We start from the raw sequence: 20,854 nt of genomic DNA on the forward strand, positions 1-20,854 counted from the left end.
GTTCTGCACATTATTATTCAAAATTCAAATTCAAAAATATCTTTATTCAGTAGGTAACATAGTTACACTTTGAATCGTCAATTTTTACATAACGAACGTCTCATCCGCCTAAAACTACTGTTTATTCTATTCTTTATTCTATGACACCGATGAGATTTTTGTATGGAGTGTCCGGGATGTTACTATGTTTAAACAGTGCAGGGAGCGCGCGGCGTACTCGCTTCCCGGGTAATTTTGTCCCTTCTATCATGGACCCAATATGTGGACGATGTGCTGATCAACTCACCACACGATTAATCATATCCACCTTAGGACTTAGGACAAAAAACTTCTGGACAGAAAGAAACTGACATAGAAAAACATTCATAACATCAACATAAAAATAACATGACACGACTGGAATGCCGTAGGTGTTCGTCGACTGGGTCTGTCTATTAATTCTACTGTCACCTGTTACCTGGTATTGTAATACGAGCAATAATAAAGAAATGACTAACGTAAATGAACTGTTTACAAAAGAAACAGAGGAGAAGTATTTCACGATCGAAATAAATGGAATTCCATAGTCTCTGCTTACCCCAATGGGAAATAGGCGTGGGATTTATGTATGTGTTACACACATAACATAAGCCCACAATCCGGAGGTCCTGGGTTGAAACCCAGTGGGGACATATCACAAAAATCACTTTGTAATCCCTAGTTTGGTTAGGACATTACAGGCTGATCACCTGATTGTCCAATTGTCCGATCCGTGCTTCGGAAGGCACGTTAAGCCGTTGGTCCCGGTTACTACTTACTGATGTAAGTAAGTAGCTGTTGTATGAGTGATCTCAGGGGCCTTTGGCGGCTCAATAGTAACCCTGAGACCAGGGTAGATGAGGTTGGTAATCAACTTCACAACCCACATGATAGGAGAAGAAATGAAATACCTAATGTAATAAAAACTATTCAGATTACTAAGAAGACTATATCCTAATCAAATTATAAACGCTTAAGTCTTACATTCCACTAGAAATGTTGCAAAACTTAAGATTATATCACAAAATGATTTGGCAATTATTTATAATCATAGTAATTATGTCCAGTCAATAGTGGGATCTGAGTAGAGTAATTACAATTCCCTCCTTGGACGTAGGTTTCTCTTAATTGCCCTTTGTTAGTTTCAATTCAATTCTTTGTTTATGTACACCTTCAATATCATTTTAATTCTCTTTGTGAGTAAAGAGTGGGCTGACGGTTGCAATGCTTGCTATATGTATACAAACTATATAATTGTAATTGGTATTGGGTATAAGCAGAGCCATATTAGTTAGAAGACATCATGCCTTGACTTTTTTATATCCAAAACATTATTTACTTAATAAGTGGAAAATGGAGAATTTTTTGCTGTTTTATTTATTTATTTATTTGTCAGTTGTTTATTAACATTTTATTTATATGTTTTTTATTTATTTGTAGGTGTTTTGCTCTTTCTATTTCTCTTTTGTTTTGCATTTTCTAATAAAGTATATTACTAAGTAGTATTTGTTATGTTATGTAAATATTGTTGCTGGCAACAAAAGTATAAAATAACAATATTTTTTGTATGGCAATATTGTACGAATGAACGGCCAACGCCTCCCGCGAAAGTGTATAAATGTATTTTGATAACAATTTAATTAAATAGTGACAAGTAACAATCTGGTGTTTCGCTGCAATTGGAACTAAAACCCTCGACCTCTCACCATCTACTACATCTACAGTCCACACACACCAAGAGCCGAACAAATATTGTAAAACAAACCCTAGGTGATCTAAATAACTAGATACAATGTTACCTAGATCCTATAACTATACAAAGTATGTATGTTCAACACTCACACAGGTACAAAGTGTTACATAAGTCTCTATGTTTATAATATCTAGGTAATTGGGTAGTTTCCTAGGTCAAAGATAAATTCTGATTACTAAATAAAGACAGGTCTAAAACTGACGAAAAACATTTTCTTTCAAGAAAAAGTATGTATAATAAGTCTGACATTTCATTATGTTTTCCTATGAAGTCAATATGCTTTTTCAAACAAATTCCATATTAATTTTGTGTGTTGACATTTAGTAAAAAGTAAAAGGAGTAGTTGAAAACTAGCCTATTCGTTGTAGTCTCACTTCCTTAAATGAAGTAACTTACTCATAAGAGAAATAATATTATGTTTCAACTTAATTCATTTATTTTTCTTTTTTTTAGTTATAGATGGATGAGGGCATAGTCCCAGACATTTTAAGTTATATATTGTACAAAATAATATTGTATATTTAATTATTTACTATCGACAAAAAAAATACAAGCAGGATATATCACTTTAGAGGTAAACAGAGAGAAAACTCATCAAAATACTAGCTACTATTGGAACACATAAAATACCTAATGGGGTTTCCCTAGACATAGTCATATTGGAATATGAATGTGTAACAAACTAACCTTCTAAATTATAATGAAATACCTACCTGGTGTTGCCACATAAGTTTTAATTATTATTAGAACATCATTGAGTAAACTTATCACCAATTGAGTCTGAATTATAAAGTACTTTATAAGGCATAATTGAACTTGATTCACTGTGCATTAGTGAGGATATAGCTATGAAGTTTATGAGAATAGTACCCACTTGGGACTCAAACAGATGCAACAATTTTTTTTTAAATGACCAACATGATATGACTCAAGAAATGACAATAAAGTGGTGAGGACAACTTTTATTGTGTCCATCCGTATAATAATGCTGACCTAATCTACATCCTCTGATAACAGTCATAATGCTACACTGCAGTGTTTACTATACTCTTGTTAGTCACCTACAGGAGCCAGCGTAGCGCCAACTTTCGTACGCGTTGAATACGTACTAGAAACAGTCTAATTATTTTTAAAATACACTAAAATGATGTCACAGGCGGCGCCGCGCCACGCTGCCTACGCTTCTTATGTCATGCATAATCTTAGAGGGTCAATCGTAATTGATTCCGGCGACCTCCGCACCAACTAACTACTCTACGAACCGAAAATTTCGTAATAGGTCGCCACCAAAACAATAATACAGCGGCACACTTTCCATTAGGGATTGGGAGTGGACTCACACATCTACCATACCACTCCCGGCTCTCTCCCTCACACTTACCACTCGCCGATCAAAACAAAAAGGGACAGAAAGACTTGTCAAAACTTTACGAAATAAAAAGTATTTACACGCTCCACAAAACTTACAAACTATGTTTTCAGGTAGATAATGTATTAACAATGCATACAAACCGTAGTCAAGTCAACATAAATCCAATACACGAGTCAGGGTAAAGTTATTGGTGAAAACAAGACACTGAACACTGTCAAAACACCTTTTCATACAAAACGTGGATCACAACGTAAGCACTTTGGTTAACACAGCATGCACACTAGCACTGGGCACTACGGGGTGTCGAGCACTTGCACTGTAACGTTTATACAACGTAGGACATTCGACATTACAAAATTATTATCGCGAGACGTCTGTCGTTGTCCAACAATTTTCGGCCATTTTGCGAGTGAATAGGGAGTGAGCGAGCCAGCGAACGAGAAGACAGTTCTTTTTCTTCCACTGACCAATCACCGATTGACGTTTCTTTTCTCTTGCGCCATCTATTGAGGAACTATTGCACTAAAATGATTAGCGTTTATAAAGCTAGCTATGAAAATATTTTTTTTTTTTTATAAGGGTTATGGCCTGGATTCAAGTCCTTTGGGCCAAAAATAATTTATGACATTACATAATGTTGCCACTTTCTGGATGCCACTTATTCATGGTAGTTATTTCACGCCTACCTAGAATACACGCAGAAATCTTAACAAGCCTCAAAAATTTACATTAGCCAGGTATCTGCAAGGTCAAAATAGGGCAGGCAGTGGTTTCCCTCTTGCCTTCCGCCCGACAGTACTCTGTCTGCGAGTGGGATGGCGCCCAGAGTATCTGTTTCAATCGTACTAGGACTCCTCCGTCCTCCGCCTCTGAATACTGAAATTATACATGCTTTACTATCAAGCCTTTAAAACTTTCGTTAATAAAAAAAATAAACTCTTAGTAGTATTGTTTAGTCTTTTAATCACAATTAGGTACTTTGCTTACATATTCAGTTCATCCTCTACAACATACAAACTACTACTTGGATCTAAGTGCCTTTTTCGGTGCCTATTTAAGCTTGGATAGCCTTTGAATTTCTTGGAACATATATTACAAGACAAGGAGGGCTCCATGTGGTGTCGCCGGGTATGGTCAGCCCGTCGAGAAGTGGATAAGAACCTCATATCACAATATTTACATTTAAACGGTTTCTCCCCAGTATGAGTACGGACATGATAAACAAGTGAAGCTTTAGTAACAAAGTTGCCACCGCACATTTCACATTTGTATTTTTTTTCTTTTGTATGTTTCACTACATGAAGCTTTAGACCGCTTTGGGAATAAAATCTTTTATCACAATATGAACAAACATGTGCAATTCCGTCTCCATGTTCATATTTTATATGCAAAAGTAAACTAGCTTTCCTTACAAACTTAGCACCACAGTTGTCACAGATGTAGTTTTTTTCTAAAGGTGGTCTTTCTCTGTCCGGTCTACACATATGATTTGTAAATGCATTTTTACTCTTATAAACCTTATCACACTTTCTACAAGTGAATAATAATGTATGATTGTGTTCATGCACTTGTAAGCTCTTTTTATCCTTAAATGTTTTACCACAGCAACTGCATACAAGTCCATTATGGTCTGGCAAAAACCGTGATTTATGGGGTGACATTTTCTCATGTACATGTCTGAAATGTAACTTGAGGTTATATAACCGCTTGCATTTCTTGGGACATAATTTACAATAGTAGATTTTGTTGCCATTAATTGTTTCCAAGACCAAGAACATTTCGTCTTCTGTTCTCACTTCTCCTGCTGCAAGTGAAACATCCAAATCAGTAAAGTCTGAATTGGGTTCATAAGCTTCCTTTTTTAGTGCTGTTCTCTGTGGTTTAGGCTTCATTAGAAACTTAAGCCGTTTTATAATTTTAGATGGGTCTTTTGGACATATTTCATCATCGTAATACAAGTTATTTGTTGAATTACTAGTGTCCAGAGTTAAAAAAAGACTTTGGAAGTTATAGGTGTCTACAATGTTCTCCTCTAAAGATATTGTAACACTTTCAATGACATTGTAAAGTTTGTAGAAGTTATCTCGACACTTGGCCATAAATGTGTAGCAGTTGAGTGCTGACTTTACACATTCATCACATACTCTATCCATTCCCGAAAGGTTTGTGGTAATCTGGAATAAAAACATTTTTTTTACGAAATTCCTGGGACATTTATCGTGGCTATACAGTCTAGTTCACTGATCTAAATTCAATAATACATACTTTAATCATCTCCCAAGTTTTATTAACTTGTATTTAGTAATGTTTTAAACAATATAACTGGGGCATTTAACTATAACTAGGTTTATAAACAAACCAATGGGCAATGTTACTTGCCTTCTGTTTTGCCAAAAAAATTTTCTCAAGATTGTCTCAAGCTCATTTGATAGCTGTACAATTGTTGAAAAGAACTCTACAAACCTCACTTCCTAAAATCAAACTTAAAATGTTTCCCAACTCTTCAGCATTTTCCTCTTCTGTTAGTACAACTTCATCCTGTATTCTTAACGTTTCTTCAGTGACTATGCCCAAACATAAGCGGCAAAACTCATCTTTATCGTATATTACGTTACACAAAGCATTATTTAGAGACGTCATAATTGAAACTTAGAAACTAAACTATTTCATAAAAATAAATATCAATTTAAAATAAAGAACAATCTTATGCGAAATAATGCGGTGCGTCAACAACAACAACTTAGTTTTTTTTTTTTTTTGGTTTTCCCCGAAGGGTAAGGCAAAGGGAACTATGCCCATACAGCCATGTCTGACGTATTTTTTTTCTTGATGATTAATGAAATGATGAAAGGTGATGATGATGAAACCTAAGCCCCCACCCTCGGAGTAGACTCCTACTCCGAACCCCGAACGAATTAACTCAAAAGTCCGCATAAACTTTTGAGTTATGAAGCGGCTTCCTGACACGAAGCGAAAATAGGCAGATACACTTTGTTTATTGAATACTCCAATATAATAACACTCGCGAATGTCTTCCGACTAACTTAATGCGATCATTAACCACAAAACACCACTTCGTATTAATTATTTTGATTATTCAATGAAGAAAGCAACTGTCCCGTTCCCGTCTCCCGCCAAAAAGCCACAACAACTTAGATTTGACAGTTGACTTTTTTTTTAGGAATCTGCTGGCCTAGTTTCAAGCGTGTGTGAACCTTTTTCAATTTATGTATTCAATCATGCTAGGATAGATCTATCTCTATGGGATAGATAGATAAAATACTTTATTGAGCACAATGGACACAAAATACAGGATACCGATTTTACCTACTCCTTTGTCCTTGATTTAAGGCGGGACTGGTTGGTATGTACCTATACCCCTGGGTGGGTTTTGGTTTACCCACAATTCCCCACTAATATTTTCTTGGGGAACATAGCCTGGAAAGTCACTCATTCTATGCGCTAAACCGTATGATACTTTCTTCAGGGTTTACATTTAATTTTTCTCAGAAGCAGGAAATTAAGAAAAAGGTATGCAAAAATTTGTGCAATATTATATTAGACTCAACCAACAACCATATATCAATAAGTATGTTTGTACCCACAAATAAAGGAACATACCATATTACAATTCTTCTTCCTCAGCTACAGGAAGTGTTTGCTGAGTGACATGAAGCCGGCTATTTGGATTAAAATGCCTCTTCCTGTGTTCATACAATGACCCTAAAGCCCTGAATTTTATGTGGCAAATGTTACATTCAACACTTGGCTCTAAATGAAACCTTCTGATGTGCTCTGCGCGACGTGAAGACCATTGGAATTTCATTCCACAGTATTTGCACTCATATGGTTGTTCTCCTGAGTGTTGCCGCATGTGATATAGTAATGAGTATCTAAAAAAAAAATTATACTTTATAAAAAATAGAATATGAAGTAAGGTTTTTTAAAACCATAGCTGGTTTTACGACATTACTCGTCAACTTGCAGCCTCTTTTAATGTAACATGAAGAAATTCAGCAAAGATATTTTCTTTCTTATTATCTGACCATATTGACTTAAAAAATAATAATAAAATGAATATGTATCTAAAATAGTACACAAATACCTGTTTTTGTATGTTTTGCCACATTCACTACAGATAATACTTGCATGGCTATCATACTTATGTTGTTTCAGTAAAGCCTCTGAGCCATAACTCTTCCCACACTCTTCACATTTCAATAATTTTGCAGAATGTTGACTGTAATAATGCTTCTTGAAATTAAATGATTTATTGAATATTCCATCGCATACTTTACATTTAAACATTGTTTTGTTTTTATCTCTAATAATGTCACATATTTTTCGCATTTCCTCACTGTACATGTGAAGTCTTCTCTTTCGTACTCCTGGAGTAGAATCTTTCCATCGTATATATTTACCATAAGACAATGAACGAAATCTTACAAGTGCTGCAGTGCAAGTATTCACTGGCCGTTGATTATCATAGTACTGTTTATTTGAAAAGTCTTTTGTGTCAATAGACACAAATAAAGATTTAAATGAGCTCAAATCGGTAGTCGTATTTTCAATGCAGTCTTTGAGCGAATCAACAGCACTGGTTAACAGTTCAGTGTTTTGTTGACATTTCTTTATGAATGTATAGCTGCTTCTTGCAGTTTCTAAGCAGCTGGTGCAAATGCAATCATATGTAGACATACTGCAAGTATACTGGAAAAAGATCTTGAATTAATTGGCATAAAAAGTGTTTGTACAGGTAGATAAGTATAACCATTTACCAAGACTCATTATGTTATACCTATGGTAAAGAAACTTGTAAACTAGGTACTGACTTTCATTCTCACACACAACTTGCCTGTGTGGTACTGGAAAATAGTTAATACTTTAATTAGTTCTCTATTTATTGTGTCATAAATTATAGACAGGAGTCACTCACTACTGCACTAAGAAAAAAAGTGTCTACAAACAAATAAGTACCAAAAGAATACCATCACACCAATAAGAAAACACAAACCAATAGTTCATGTATTTCGGCAGGATGGAACGCGCGCGCTTAGCAATTCCAGAGTATCATACGTTGGGTTATATTTACTGACTACAAGAACACCACCAAAATATTTTGATTATGAAAAAGTGAGGTTATACTAACTTGTTTACCCAAAATATCGCTCAGTATTTTTATAATTTCTTCAGTATTTGCGGTGTCATCCGAGCTCAGAAAGACTTCATCTTGTAGGCGATTGGAGCCTTCAGGGACAGAATTGAAACATAATCGACAAAAATCGTCTTTTCCTGATAATATTTTTGAAACAACACAGGTTAATGGTGCCATTTTCCTTTTTTAAGAAATATAATCTTCTGCTACAATTAAACTTATTTTATGTACAAAAATAATTAGTAAATAAATAAATTACGGATGTAAAAAGCTAATAGATATTTCAATTTGACATCCACAATTCTACTCAATCAAACTCACCTCACTCAACCACACTGACATGTTTCCGATGTTTCGTTTTTTTGGACAGCAAAGGCAGGAATAACTTTCTTTCAGTGTAGCGTGAAATGAAACGCAATATTAATAATCGAAGATTTTTTATGTCCAAGACAAAGATAAACTCTATTCTAGCCCATGGAAGTGCATGATCTGGCCTGATTCTGGCTTAGTTTTATTTGAGAGTTGATGGCCTTACAAATAAATAAACCTGGTGTAGCTTTTTATACCGAACATAAACTAGTAAAACCATTGAGTGAAACCCTTATTATTGTCATCATATTCTATATTATTCCACAATGACATACATATTTCCACACTAAATAAGAAGTACATAGCCAAATATAACACACAACTTCAATTGATACCTTACATCCATTACAATTTAATAATAAAATAAGCGTTAATCCATGATGTTATTTATTGCTTTAGATTCAAGCTCAATTTATATTTTAAAACTAAAAATCTATTCCATTAATATACATACATTATGTACATAACATATCTTTAAAGTTCTAATATTCATGATCCATAGTAAAGTGCCTCTTCCTGTGTTTGACTAGGGATCTTCTTGCACTGTATTTGGCATCACATAGATCACAATCAAAAGTTTTGCTTACATGGTACCGTTCTATATGATCATTCCTTCTTGAAGCAGATAGGAAACTCTGGTCACATTGATTACATGGATAAGGTCTCTCTCCTGTATGGAGCCTTGTGTGGTTTATTAAAGACTGCTTTGTAACAAATTTGCCACCACATACAGAGCAGACATAATTTTTTTCCTTAGTATGCTTGAGAATGTGTGTCTTTAAGGCAGAAGCACTGTAGCACTTCCTATTGCACCACTGGCAAACATGTCCCTCTGCATCTGTATGCTCATACTTGATGTGGTTTAGAAGCTGGTGTTTGTAGTTGCAATGATAGCCACAGGTGTCACATGTGTAGTCACCTGGAATCCTAGAAGGCATCTGACAAGTATCCTGAGCCATATGCTTGTTAAAGTCTGTAACTTTCTTATACATTCTTCCGCATCTATAGCAGATCTTACGAGACTTGGAATGTATCTTAGCATGGCGTTTTAAAGTACTAGTTCTGTTGAGCAGCACTTTACCACACTCACTACATTCTACAGTGCAATGGCTAATAGACATGTGTGTTTGCAACAGGCCAGCAGTGCCAAAACTTTTTGAACATTCGGAACAAGGGAACTCCTTTTTAAAATGAGCTGAAAAGAAGTGCTGTCGTAGATTACCTGAAGTTGGGTACATTTTAAGACACATCTTACACTTGTATTCCTTTGGCTTGCTCGGGTCAGCTACTAGTTCATGAGTCTTAATAAAAATAGTAGAGTAATCCCTGGGTTTCTTGTAACCATCATTGCCCTTTACGGGTTTAGTAGATCCGTAAGCAATAAAATGGAATCGTGCTAATGCTGTTTCACTGGGATTTGTTTGCTTTTTTCCATCATAGAATTGTTGCATTGTTTTATCCTTGGGAACTATTGATACGTACAGGGTTTGGTAGGTGTCTGTTTCTTCAGAAACATTCTCAAAACAATTTCCAAGATCATCTGTGGCACATATCAGGTTCTCCATGGTCTCCTTAGATTTTTTAATGAATTTGTAACTGTCAATTGCTGATTGCGCACACTGCTTGCATACTGACTCAAATACAGACATGCACTGGGTAATCTGAAAATTAATAAGAATTTAAAAATAGGTACAAAACAAAAATAAAATGTTAAAACCTATTATCGCTTGATAATTCTTGCCTACTAAAAGTTATTACGTGAAAAGGAACGCAATTTGAAAATATTTTACAAAAATTAAGCAAACTTAAATGTAAGAGGTATGATATTGATTGCGTCATCTTGTGTGCAAAGAAAAACGCTTCTGTCACAGTTAAGTCAAAAAAATAAATATGTTGGTAGCGTTTACTACTTACATTTTCACCCAGAATTTCCACCAATATCCTGCCCATAAGTTTCAAATCTTCATCGGCATTCTCTGGGAACACCATGACTTCATCGTTCACAGAAATGGCGTGCTCATCGACTACTGTTAAGCACAAACAACACAAGTCGTTTGACTTGCCTTCCTTAAGTAGTAGTTTTTCACACACAGCCTTATACACCTCCGACATCTTTAAGAATTTATATAAACTTTTATAATACGGATTATGAAGAGAATACTTTTGAGATTTTTCGTCACAACTAGAAGCATCAACTATACAACTGTTGGCTTGACGTTTGATAATTCAAAATGGCGCCAAGGCGCAGGGTTGCCAGACACATATTTTGGAATTCGCCCATTTTTTACAAAAAATCCCCCAGCGATATTTCAGAATATTTTTCAATTCAAAACTACGTACCTACGACGAAAGTAATAAATAAAAGTTCGTAATACAAAATACCAGGTTTTAAGAAATGATTTAAAAACAATATTAGGTCAGCTGGAAGAAATCTCTTTGTTTAGAGATAAGCTTACCTGTACTATCTGTTTTCTTTGTATGTTCCTTATGTTTGTTTTATTGTGTACAAATAAATAAATACACTTCTCATCAAAAAAATCGAAACACCTTGCAAGTTTACGTTTTGTCAGGATTATCAGAAAAATGTGTACATTTAGGAATAAATGTTAAATGTCGTTTAATAGTGAGTAATATGAGCTTATCAAATCTTAATGTTAATGTTCTAAATTTAAATGAATTTTTCATAGGTTTCGTATTTTGTTAAATGAGTCATTTTTATTCCGTATGGAGTATAAAGGAAATGGATAAAACAACACACGTAAATGAAAAAAAAAGCTAAAAAACGTTTATTTAATAACTTGTATTCCCTCCCCGAGCTCTAATTACTGCTTCCATACGGTTCTTCATCGATCGGATGAGAGTCACGATCACGCTGTGGTATATTGTCCCATTCCTCTTGGATTGCATCTTGCAGCTGGCTAAGTGTTTCTGGGGCAGGATCTCTTGCTCGAATTCGTCTCTTTAATTCATCCCACAGATGTTCAATGGGATTCATGTCCGGGCTTCTTGCTGGCCATTCCATAATAGAGATATCGACTTCGTTAAGATAATCTCGTACGACGCCCGCGGTGTGAGCCCTAGCATTGTCGTGCATGAATATGAAGCCGTTGCCAATAAAATGTGCATAGGGCATCACATGAGGCTCGAGACACTCTTCGACGTACCGATGACAGTTTAGTGCAGGCAGACGTGGCCCAGACACGAAAGCAAGCTCTGTCTTACCGTCGGCGCTGATTCCTCCCCAAACCGTCCACGAACCGCCACCATAGCTGACCTTTTCTTCAATGCAGCATTGTGCATAGCGTTCTCCGTCTCTTCTGTAGACCTTGTTCCTTCCGTCGTTACCATACAGCATAATTTTACACTCATCAGAAAAGAGAACTTTGCTCCACTGTAGGTATGACCAATTTAGGTGCTCACGTGCAAAGTTAAGGCGCGCTCTTCGATGGTCTGCAGTTAATTTCGGCCCATTTGCTGGCTTATGCGGTACCAGTCCACGATCCTTCAACCTTCTTCTAATTGTAGAGTCACTTACAGCCACCCTTCGTACAACACGAAGCCGCTGCTGCAGTTGAAAAGCGTTAAGGCGTCGATTTCTTAAAGAAGTTGTTACAATAAATCGATCATCTCGCTCAGAAGTGACCCGATTCCTGCCAGATCCTGAACGGCGCGTGAACAAACCAGTCTCCCGATAACGTTTATAGACTCTATGAACAGATGACAGGCTTAGATGCAGTCTTGCAGCCACAACACGCTGACTAAGGCCAGAATCCAGCAATGCCACAACTTGGGCGGCTTCTGTGGGCGAAGTATCCATACGTTTTAGAAAAAAAACCTTTTTTCAGACGTCCCAAAGTCACAGTATTGAAATAAAAAACAAAAAGTTTAAGGATAGGCGCCAATTTTTAGTTTTTAAACGCTAAATGTACTCCAACCCTAAACACACATTTGTCTCAAAACAGTGATTCATTTCGTTTATAAGATAAACAAATGAAATTCTAATTTTGAATTTAGAATTTTCGCTTATTACTGTAATGGCCAAACTGCCAGCTATACATTTATGTATTTTTTTTCATCGTATGACTTCTTTTTTGTGTTAAATTCGGACAGAAACAATGAAAACGGAAGTGTTTCGATTTTTTTGATGAGAAGTGTATTTCACGCCAGTAAATGGTCGGCACATTTAAAAATAACCACCAGGTTTAGTGGAAAATCCACTCCGTTGGCAACACAGATTGAATGTCATTATTAGTTTTTTTTTAAGGCTCTGGCCTCGTAGCCCTATAATCTTTCTGTAATGTAATTATTAATCGCCACAAACGCACAGCATTTTAACTTCTAGAGAGTTTGAGTATAGAAATGTACAAAAACTTCTTTTATTCTTAAAGTTATTAACGTCCTAAGGATCTCTTCATTAGTGAGATTTATACAAGTGATTCTGTTTCGAATAAAAATTGACACATAGATGTAGTATGTAGACAGTTTAAAAGTTTGAAATTGAGACTTTGCCTATGTAAACTAGAGGACAATTTTCGTGGCGCGGCGGACTCTATTCTCTGGGAAGGATTTATTTATACCGCGATAACCACTTCCAAACAAACAAGTCCACTTGGGCACACAGACTAAAAAGAAGAGGCTATGTGTCTCAGGTGCAAGAAGGAATATTCCTTACAACACAACTGATTATGAGTGCAAACAATTACAAATTTACATTAAAAAGGATTCTCAACATTTATTTACATATCCACATAATTAATAGGGCAATACAGATGCATTTATGCCCCTTCAGCTAGCTCCAGATTTCATCAATGGTTTTGATTCAGGTCCTTCAGTTATACTGCCTTTAGTTATAGCGTACAGACGAGGGTTGCTCAACCTACTGTTTGGGTTTAAATGACGCTTTCGATGCTTCAGTAAGGATCCAGTAGCTTTGAACTTAGCATGGCAAATATCACATTCCAGCGAAGGAGCCAAGTGGTGCCTTCTTACATGATCCAGCCTTCGTGATGCAGACAGAAATGCTTTTTCACAATATTCACATTGGTACGGTTTCTCTCCAGTGTGCAGCCTTGTATGATACAATAGAGACGCCTTTGTCACAAACCTGCCATCACAAACACTACACACAAAATTCTTTTCCCTTGTATGTTTCACAAGATGTGTCTCTAACCTGCTTTTTGTATAAAATTGTTTACTACAGAACTCACACCGGAAGCCTATAGCGTTTCCATGCTCATACTTTATATGTTTAGCAAGGTATGGTTTGTGACAATAATGTTTCTTACAAAAATCACACTGGTACATCCCTTGTTCAGAAGATTTCTTCATTTTTTGCTGGCATATGTTATCAGTTATGTGTTTTTTGAATGCTTCTTTACTGCGATATGTTCTGCCACAGTCTGGACATATTACTGTGAAGTAGTGGTTCATCTCATGTTTACGTAGAACATATTTACTGGTGAAATATTTGCCGCACTCCATGCACGCTCCAGCAGTGTGGTTCTGCTTGATATGGATTTCTAGCATTTCTTTTGAAATGAACTTACGTGGACAATTTGAACATTTAACAGTTTTTGGGTAATGTCTTTTGAAGTAGTGACTCCTTAAAGGTTCTGGTACTAAGAATTTTTTGAGGCATATTTTGCATTTATAGTCTGTGGGATTAGTGGAGTCAACAACAATATCACTTGTAGGTATAGATGGAATATCGTAAGAAATTGCTATTTTGCTTGACTTTGGTTCTTTTTGCACTGTTTTGATGAAGTCTTCATATTTAAATATGTTTTTTAGATCATTACTTTCCTGAGCACTTTTATTAATAATTGCTGAAAATCTCTTGAGAGCATTTGACGGAGTATTCAGCCTCTTATTGTCATCATAAAACTGCCTGGTAGTAAAATCATTGAGGTGAAGAGAAACAAATAATGTTTTATAATCATCGAAATCTGGTATAGTGTGTTCTAGAGATTCTTTAACACTTTGAATAGCCCAGGATAGTTTCTCAGAATTCTGTTTGCATAATTTCATGAATTTGTAGCTGTTTACCGAGGACGTCTTGCATTCATCACAAAAAACACCAAATGTAGATATTGAGTCTGGTATCTGAAAAAAATTGAGGTTAGAAAATAGTAAATAAATGTTACAAAGAGGTAGGTATTATATGAAATATTATTATTATAAATAGACAATCATACATACTTCATCACGAAATAGTGTTTCTAATATTTGATACATTGTTTCACTTTCTTCGGAGGCAATGAAAAGTACATCATCAATATAAACTGGGTTTTCTCCAACATTTTGGAAACACAAACAACAGAAATTAGATTTTCCGTAAAGAACTTTAGACAAAACATCGGTAACTGACATTTCTAATTCTTTTTGAATTTAGTAGGCATCTATTTAAATAAAAATAAAACCAAGAATGCAACGAATGAACGTTTGACAAGACAATATTTTCGATTGTTGTTGTTCTTATTTTTAAGGCTGGCCAGGCAAAGATCTGAGTACCACACAGCCTTGACTTTAGTTATTTATTTTATTTTTCGAAATTCAAAAAAAATATATGACGTCGCGTCGAGACGCGTCTCACGCAGGCAAAGACCAAGTATAGAAGTCTATACATACTTCTAGACCAAGTATAAAAGTCTATACTTGGCATAGACATATAAGAGTATGGACTGGAAATACCTACAAAAAAAACGTGCCACTTCGTCGCATAAAATGGCGGCCTTTACTAGGGCTGCAAGCTGTTTCAATACTAGGATTACCATACTCGTACCTACTAGGTGTAGCATCTTCTTTGCGAGTCGATACTAAATTTTTGCTGACCAATAATAGGTATAGCATTATAATAATAAGTATTCATAAGAGAACAGAAAGGGAAGGTAAAGGGTAATTAGGTGGTGTACTGTATTTTTCGTGTATGTTTTGTGTAAAACTTGTTCTTTTTGGTATGTTGTGTGCAATAAAGTATATTTGTACATATTTGTAAAGGGTTTAGTCAAGATTTATCTAAGTAGTTCCCTTAACAACTCTATAACATTGATTACATTCTTTATTGCGCACAATTCGAATCCACCTGGAGTGTATAATGAAACATAAATTATAACGTAAATCTGTTTATTAGCAAGTATTCATTTCACACATTATTTATTATGTAACTACATTATATACGTATTTACAATAAATACAAATCTAAACAGTGTCAATTTGTTTAGAAATTGTCTTTGTGACACCCTGTCACATTGCATATATAATTATTATACGCTTTCCGAGAAAGAAAATGTAAAGTAAAAGCAAACTTTCTTATTTCTTGGGAATACTTCTTTGGCAAAGGTAAACCTTGAAATTTGTTTACCTGCCTTTTCAAAAAGTCTTGCGGTCCTGCCAATTCTTCCATCAATACACTTTGCCCTTTATTATTTGATTTTTATTCTGCAGATCTTCCATAATATTCTTCAAATTGGCTATCTTTTAATTTTTTCATCGCGTCTTCTTGAACAGACTGAAATAAAATTTAATAATAATGTTAAAACAGTGTATGTACTAAAATATATCTGATTTAAGTGCATTGTGTACCTGGTTGAATTATACTATATCATGTTAAAAATATAAAATTATTTGATAAATACCTTTTCATGTACTGACTTATGAGACAGACGTACGGGCAATGGCAGCACAGACGACGTTGCAGCTGTGGATTATTTTTCCAATATCACCTGTTTCAGTAAATCCAGTCGACAATTTTGGATTGAAAGATGGCCTGAAATGAAAGATAACATTCATTTATTTATATAAAATTTGTACAACTCATAATTGTTTCGACATATAATAGTTACAGACTAAGTATATTAAGTACATAATAATATGTAGTTGAATGATAGATAGTATAAACATGTTGTGATAACATGATACAAATATGTTATCTATCTAGCCAGTAGTGAGATGATGCAAGCTGGGCTGAAATTTAAATATAAATTTAAACACCAACAGCCTCTTTCTAACCATCGTCTTCTCAAGCTTTTATTTCTTGAAAACCTGTTAACGTAAAAATAATAACTAGTATTCTTAGCCAGTATTATTGGCGCAACACTAATTTGACTATGACGAATAAAGATATTGGAAAACAAAGAAAAATACGGTTTGTAGTATGACAATTACTCAAAATATATAAAGGTTTAATGCAAATTCATGGCTCAGTTGCGTTGTAACATCAAAATCTATAGGATTGTTTGTATTATTCAATGAATACGGGGTACTAACCTATGAAGTGACAAATACGGTTGATTTCTGTCCTTTCTGGCACCACACTGTACAATACAATACACGGACATGTTGAATAACACTTTTTTCAACTTCAACTTCGATTTAGCAAATCAAATCCTCGTAATTTATCCGCAAAACACAAAATACGATCTCATAAACAGCTACTTGACAGCAGAAGTACCACAAAACACAGCGCATAAAATGGCGAAAAATGGCACGTACCTACAGCTGTTGTGACGTCACCACAAAATGTTGCCATAACTAGAAATAACAAATATATATTTATCTCTTTTACCAAATGAAATTTTGTACTAGTAAAAAAAAGACAAAACGATTATTGACGACCTGTTTCATAAACTACTCATATTTGTATAAGATGATGTTTATATAGTAGAACAGGGCGCCTCCATATAATTTCCTATCTCTGTGATACTTGGTCTTTGCACGCAGGGGTATGTTCGTTTCATATTTACTGGCAGAATATTAGAGCTGTCAAAGTGGACAGTGAAGTAAGTAGTTTATTTTGTCTTGGTGATCTATCGATAGTTTTCATCTATCACAATTCACAGATAATCATGTATTTCATGCCTTATGATGAGTATAGGCGTTATACATAGTCGACATCGGACGAGATGGCGTGACATCCGAGACAAACTAGTTTAAAACTGTGTTTTTAAAGCTGCATTTAATAAATTCTCGTTATCAATATTATCAATTCTTTTCACGCTAGTTCAGCATTTGCTGGACTTATTAAATAGTTTATGCATCTTTCTTATGGCAGGCAGGTAAATTCCCTTCGCGGTGGAGGTGAGTGGTGTATAGCGCGCTGAAGCCAGGAGCTTTGTGCGCAAGTTGGAGCGGCGCCTCAGGGATAGTGGTGCGGTTCCCCGCGAATCGTACCTGGTGCAACGCATATCGCTGGCTATTCAACGCGGTAACGCAGCCACCATTATAGGTACATTTGCGCCAGGTACGATTGGAGGCGGACTTTTTGAGTAAGGTTTAGTTTAACTGTTAATTGTATATCATTTGTTTTATTTTTAGTTTTATTCAATGATTTTAGTTTTATTAAATGTTATTTTTGTTTTGTTTGATTAGTCTATTTCTGTACTGTAAGTCCACTGACCATAGAAGTATTTGTATGGTAGCTTACGCACAGTGATGTGCCGTTCCAGGAGATATTCTCAGAGTGGAAATGTTCGCATTTTAAAAACTCTAATATTTTTTTATTTATTTATTTGGTCAACCAACGGCAAGTACACTGATACATGGTTACAGTTAGCAGTTAATACATATAAAAAACTAAGCGCCTCGCCACTTACAGGTGGACACAACATGCACTAATACTTTAGGTACTTAATTACAAAATTAAATTAGAGCTAGAAAAAGTGACAACTTCAATGATTAAAAAGTATCTGTTATAGATAAAACAGTCTTTTTGATTTGAGGAACAGATGTGAAGAAGATATCTATTTTATCTGCATACAATTCGTAAGTAGTAAACAACCGAACCAACGAATAGTGTTGTTTAAGATTTGTGCGACATCTAGGAAGCGAGAACAACTTTTTTGCAGTATAAGACCTAACATTTCTTTTCGGTACGCTAAAATTAACCTTGCTCAGCAAATTTGGGCACTTTACAGATCCAGTAACAATTTAAGAACACTAATAGTAAGAACACTCCTACACTGACTGCTTTTGTTTTTCAAATTGTTCTTTCTTATACTCTGGTCATATTCGCCTTAAGGTTAGCTAATTTTTAAGTTTTGCACCTTATTACTGCCGGAAAAGTTCCCAAAGTTGCCAGGAACTGCATATAACTGCTTCCGCACGACATCAATCCGTCCGATATCTCACAGTGTACCTATTTTACTGTCTGTCAATCTCGTACTAGGAATCGGATAAGAATCATAATGTAGGGTGAAAATGCCCTAATGTGTACTTACAATTGTTTTGGTTTTTATTTAAACTTTCTTGCATAAGTGTTCTATATCATGTTAGCAAAAAAAAAAAAACTATCGACAGTTTTGTTTCTTCGAGCAATCACAACTATCGATATTCTTACTATCGGTCAAGTGTCGACCGGTAACACTAGTTTGTTTGTTTTCTTTTTCCGTCCGTCTGAAGTCTGAAAGCTCGATTGGGTCGAGCAAATTAGATGCGAAAAGCATTTCAAGATTCCTTAAATTAGTTTATGAGATAACGATGACACTACGCAATGTTATAAATAGTATTATTCATAGTAAAAATAACTATTGCTGTTTATGTTTGCAAAGTATTGAACCTCCTGCAATATTACTCCAAGATGAAATATTTTTTGAAAATTCTGCACATTCTGAAGAAATTATCGATATGTTGGCTTTTCTATTAGACGCCGACGTAAGTATATTGTGCGTTTTTATTATTTTAATCCTTTATCTCATTAATAAACACTGAATGCTGTTGTTTCAGAGTTTAGATACATTATCAAGATACAGTGCCGTATGTGAGAAATGTAAAGATTGTCTTACAAAAAGCTACACGTTCATCAAAATGTGCAAAGAGAGTTGTGAACAGATACGAAAGACTGTAGATACTTTAGAAAATTTAAGCATACCACATATAAATTGTTGCAAATCTATATTTGTGTGTTTGAATACAAAAGATTTTATAAAAGAAATATATTATGATGAGAAGAAACCTCCAATGTCACAAAATTCAGCTCTGAAAAGGCTCAATATGCTAGGACTAAAACAAGAAAATCAATCTTTTGAATTTGATACAGCCGTATCATGTTTTTCACCAAATGTAAAGTCTGAAGATGATAATATTGAAAATGAATATCATCAATTAGATATAAAGAAAAAAGATAAAATGAAAAGGCCAAAAGCCCCCACTACATTAATACCAACAAGTCATATGATGTTAGAAAAAGACAGTTTGAAATGCAAATTTTGTTTAAAACTGTATGCTTCTCCACAAAATTTAAGGCAGCATTATTTTAAAGTTCATGCTCCTAAAAATTTCAAATGTAATGTTTGCTCCAGGACTTATGGAACAGAAACATTGCTGGAACAGCATAAAGATGAAAGTCACTCTCCCACTATGTGCAGTAAGTGTGGCAAAATATACCAGAACAGACATTCACTGAGAATCCACGAGTTTGGACACATGGGTAAACTAGTCTGCCCTGACTGTGGTAGAAGTTATAAAAACCGTAGGACATTTAATAAACATTTAGTTCTCAAAATATGTCAACAGAAAAAGAGAAAGTCCAGTCTGGAGGCTAAATATATCTGTGACTATTGCAACAAGAAATTTTGCCATAAACCAACATTAAGGGTTCACATAAAATTTGAACATGGGGAAGGTAAAGCTCATGTTTGTCCTTGGTGTTCTAAAAAGTTTCATGCTCCAAGTCAGTTAAAATCTCATGTAGTGAAGCACACACAGGAAAAGAAGTTTCCTTGTGATACATGCGGAGGGAAATTTGTTACGAAAGCATCTCTGATGTATCATGTCCGAATTCACACAGGTGAGAAACCATACAAGTGCCATCTTTGTGAGCAAAGATTCTTATCAACTTCACGCAGAGCAGATCATGTAAGAAGACATCACATGGGTCCATCACTGGAGTGTGAGATATGCCATAGGAAATTTGAAAACCATTCATGCTTATCAAGGCACAAAAAAAGACACTTTAATCCTAAAAGTAGGTTGCATTGTTTCGAGAATGCTGTTGAATGTTGAAATAATTATTTGATATGATAGCGAATGTAGGCTATAGATAGATACATGTTTTTAAATTATTCTTATTAAAATTTTTTTTATTAAATCCGTTGTTTTTTTTTGTGAAATGAACATGCTCCGAATTCCGACCCGAAAACCTGAAAAGGAAAAATATGGAAAAATAGATTTACTATAAAATAAATCTAAATTA

At 35.0% G+C, this 20,854-nt stretch overlaps 5 protein-coding genes and 1 long non-coding RNA gene across 6 annotated transcripts; 1 reads left to right on the forward strand and 5 right to left on the reverse strand.

The window, feature by feature from the left end:
• Positions 1-4,089: 4,089 nt before the first annotated feature.
• LOC126378121 (zinc finger protein 175-like) lies at positions 4,090-5,881 on the reverse strand. Its single transcript, XM_050026303.1, has 2 exons — positions 5,607-5,881; positions 4,090-5,317 (listed from the first exon to the last, which is right to left on the reverse strand). Exons 1-2 carry the CDS (start codon positions 5,781-5,783, stop codon positions 4,127-4,129), a joined length of 1,368 nt encoding a protein of 455 aa, XP_049882260.1. The 5' UTR covers positions 5,784-5,881; the 3' UTR covers positions 4,090-4,126.
• An 804-nt stretch (positions 5,882-6,685) lies between these two features.
• LOC126378145 (zinc finger protein 879-like) lies at positions 6,686-8,624 on the reverse strand. The gene is made up of 3 exons (XM_050026334.1): positions 8,293-8,624; positions 7,249-7,853; positions 6,686-7,036 (listed from the first exon to the last, which is right to left on the reverse strand). The coding sequence occupies exons 1-3, from the start codon at positions 8,473-8,475 to the stop codon at positions 6,769-6,771; spliced, it is 1,056 nt and encodes a 351-aa protein (XP_049882291.1). The 5' UTR covers positions 8,476-8,624; the 3' UTR covers positions 6,686-6,768.
• A 275-nt stretch (positions 8,625-8,899) lies between these two features.
• Positions 8,900-10,939, reverse strand: LOC126378120 (gastrula zinc finger protein XlCGF57.1-like). Its single transcript, XM_050026302.1, has 2 exons — positions 10,582-10,939; positions 8,900-10,328 (listed from the first exon to the last, which is right to left on the reverse strand). The coding sequence occupies exons 1-2, from the start codon at positions 10,777-10,779 to the stop codon at positions 9,150-9,152; spliced, it is 1,377 nt and encodes a 458-aa protein (XP_049882259.1). The 5' UTR covers positions 10,780-10,939; the 3' UTR covers positions 8,900-9,149.
• A 2,434-nt stretch (positions 10,940-13,373) lies between these two features.
• On the reverse strand, positions 13,374-15,129 carry LOC126378109 (zinc finger protein 84-like). The gene is made up of 2 exons (XM_050026281.1): positions 14,866-15,129; positions 13,374-14,769 (listed from the first exon to the last, which is right to left on the reverse strand). The coding sequence occupies exons 1-2, from the start codon at positions 15,034-15,036 to the stop codon at positions 13,453-13,455; spliced, it is 1,488 nt and encodes a 495-aa protein (XP_049882238.1). The 5' UTR covers positions 15,037-15,129; the 3' UTR covers positions 13,374-13,452.
• Positions 15,130-15,980: 851 nt separating this feature from the next.
• On the reverse strand, positions 15,981-17,165 carry LOC126378240 (uncharacterized). Its single transcript, XR_007568055.1, has 3 exons — positions 16,933-17,165; positions 16,302-16,432; positions 15,981-16,174 (listed from the first exon to the last, which is right to left on the reverse strand). It is a non-coding gene; the product is annotated as an uncharacterized LOC126378240 (long non-coding RNA).
• A 1,849-nt stretch (positions 17,166-19,014) lies between these two features.
• On the forward strand, positions 19,015-20,743 carry LOC126378113 (zinc finger protein 2-like). The gene is made up of 2 exons (XM_050026292.1): positions 19,015-19,314; positions 19,387-20,743. The coding sequence occupies exons 1-2, from the start codon at positions 19,141-19,143 to the stop codon at positions 20,662-20,664; spliced, it is 1,452 nt and encodes a 483-aa protein (XP_049882249.1). The 5' UTR covers positions 19,015-19,140; the 3' UTR covers positions 20,665-20,743.
• The last annotated feature ends 111 nt before the right edge of the window (positions 20,744-20,854 follow it).

This window comes from Pectinophora gossypiella, chromosome 25, assembly GCF_024362695.1.
Source record: "Pectinophora gossypiella chromosome 25, ilPecGoss1.1, whole genome shotgun sequence".
NCBI classification, from domain to species: Eukaryota; Metazoa; Arthropoda; class Insecta; order Lepidoptera; family Gelechiidae; genus Pectinophora; species Pectinophora gossypiella.

Bases quoted from the DNA above. Each gene is read 5' to 3' on its own strand.
- LOC126378121 (XM_050026303.1), bottom strand. From the start codon at position 5,783: ATGACGTCTCTAAATAATGCTTTGTGTAACGTAATATACGATAAAGAT. The intron at 5,318-5,606 runs GTTTGTAGAGTT...TTTTTATTCCAG, and splicing joins GTTTGATTTTAGGAAGTGAG to ATTACCACAAACCTTTCGGG.
- LOC126378145 (XM_050026334.1), bottom strand. From the start codon at position 8,475: ATGGCACCATTAACCTGTGTTGTTTCAAAAATATTATCAGGAAAAGAC. The intron at 7,854-8,292 runs GTTAGTATAACC...ATCTTTTTCCAG, and splicing joins GCGATATTTTGGGTAAACAA to TATACTTGCAGTATGTCTAC. The intron at 7,037-7,248 runs GTATTTGTGTAC...TTTTTTTTTTAG, and splicing joins GGCAAAACATACAAAAACAG to ATACTCATTACTATATCACA.
- LOC126378120 (XM_050026302.1), bottom strand. From the start codon at position 10,779: ATGTCGGAGGTGTATAAGGCTGTGTGTGAAAAACTACTACTTAAGGAA. The intron at 10,329-10,581 runs GTAAGTAGTAAA...ATTAATTTTCAG, and splicing joins TGGAAATTCTGGGTGAAAAT to ATTACCCAGTGCATGTCTGT.
- LOC126378109 (XM_050026281.1), bottom strand. From the start codon at position 15,036: ATGTCAGTTACCGATGTTTTGTCTAAAGTTCTTTACGGAAAATCTAAT. The intron at 14,770-14,865 runs GTATGTATGATT...AATTTTTTTCAG, and splicing joins AAACACTATTTCGTGATGAA to ATACCAGACTCAATATCTAC.
- LOC126378113 (XM_050026292.1), top strand. From the start codon at position 19,141: ATGACACTACGCAATGTTATAAATAGTATTATTCATAGTAAAAATAAC. The intron at 19,315-19,386 runs GTAAGTATATTG...CTGTTGTTTCAG, and splicing joins CTTTTCTATTAGACGCCGAC to AGTTTAGATACATTATCAAG.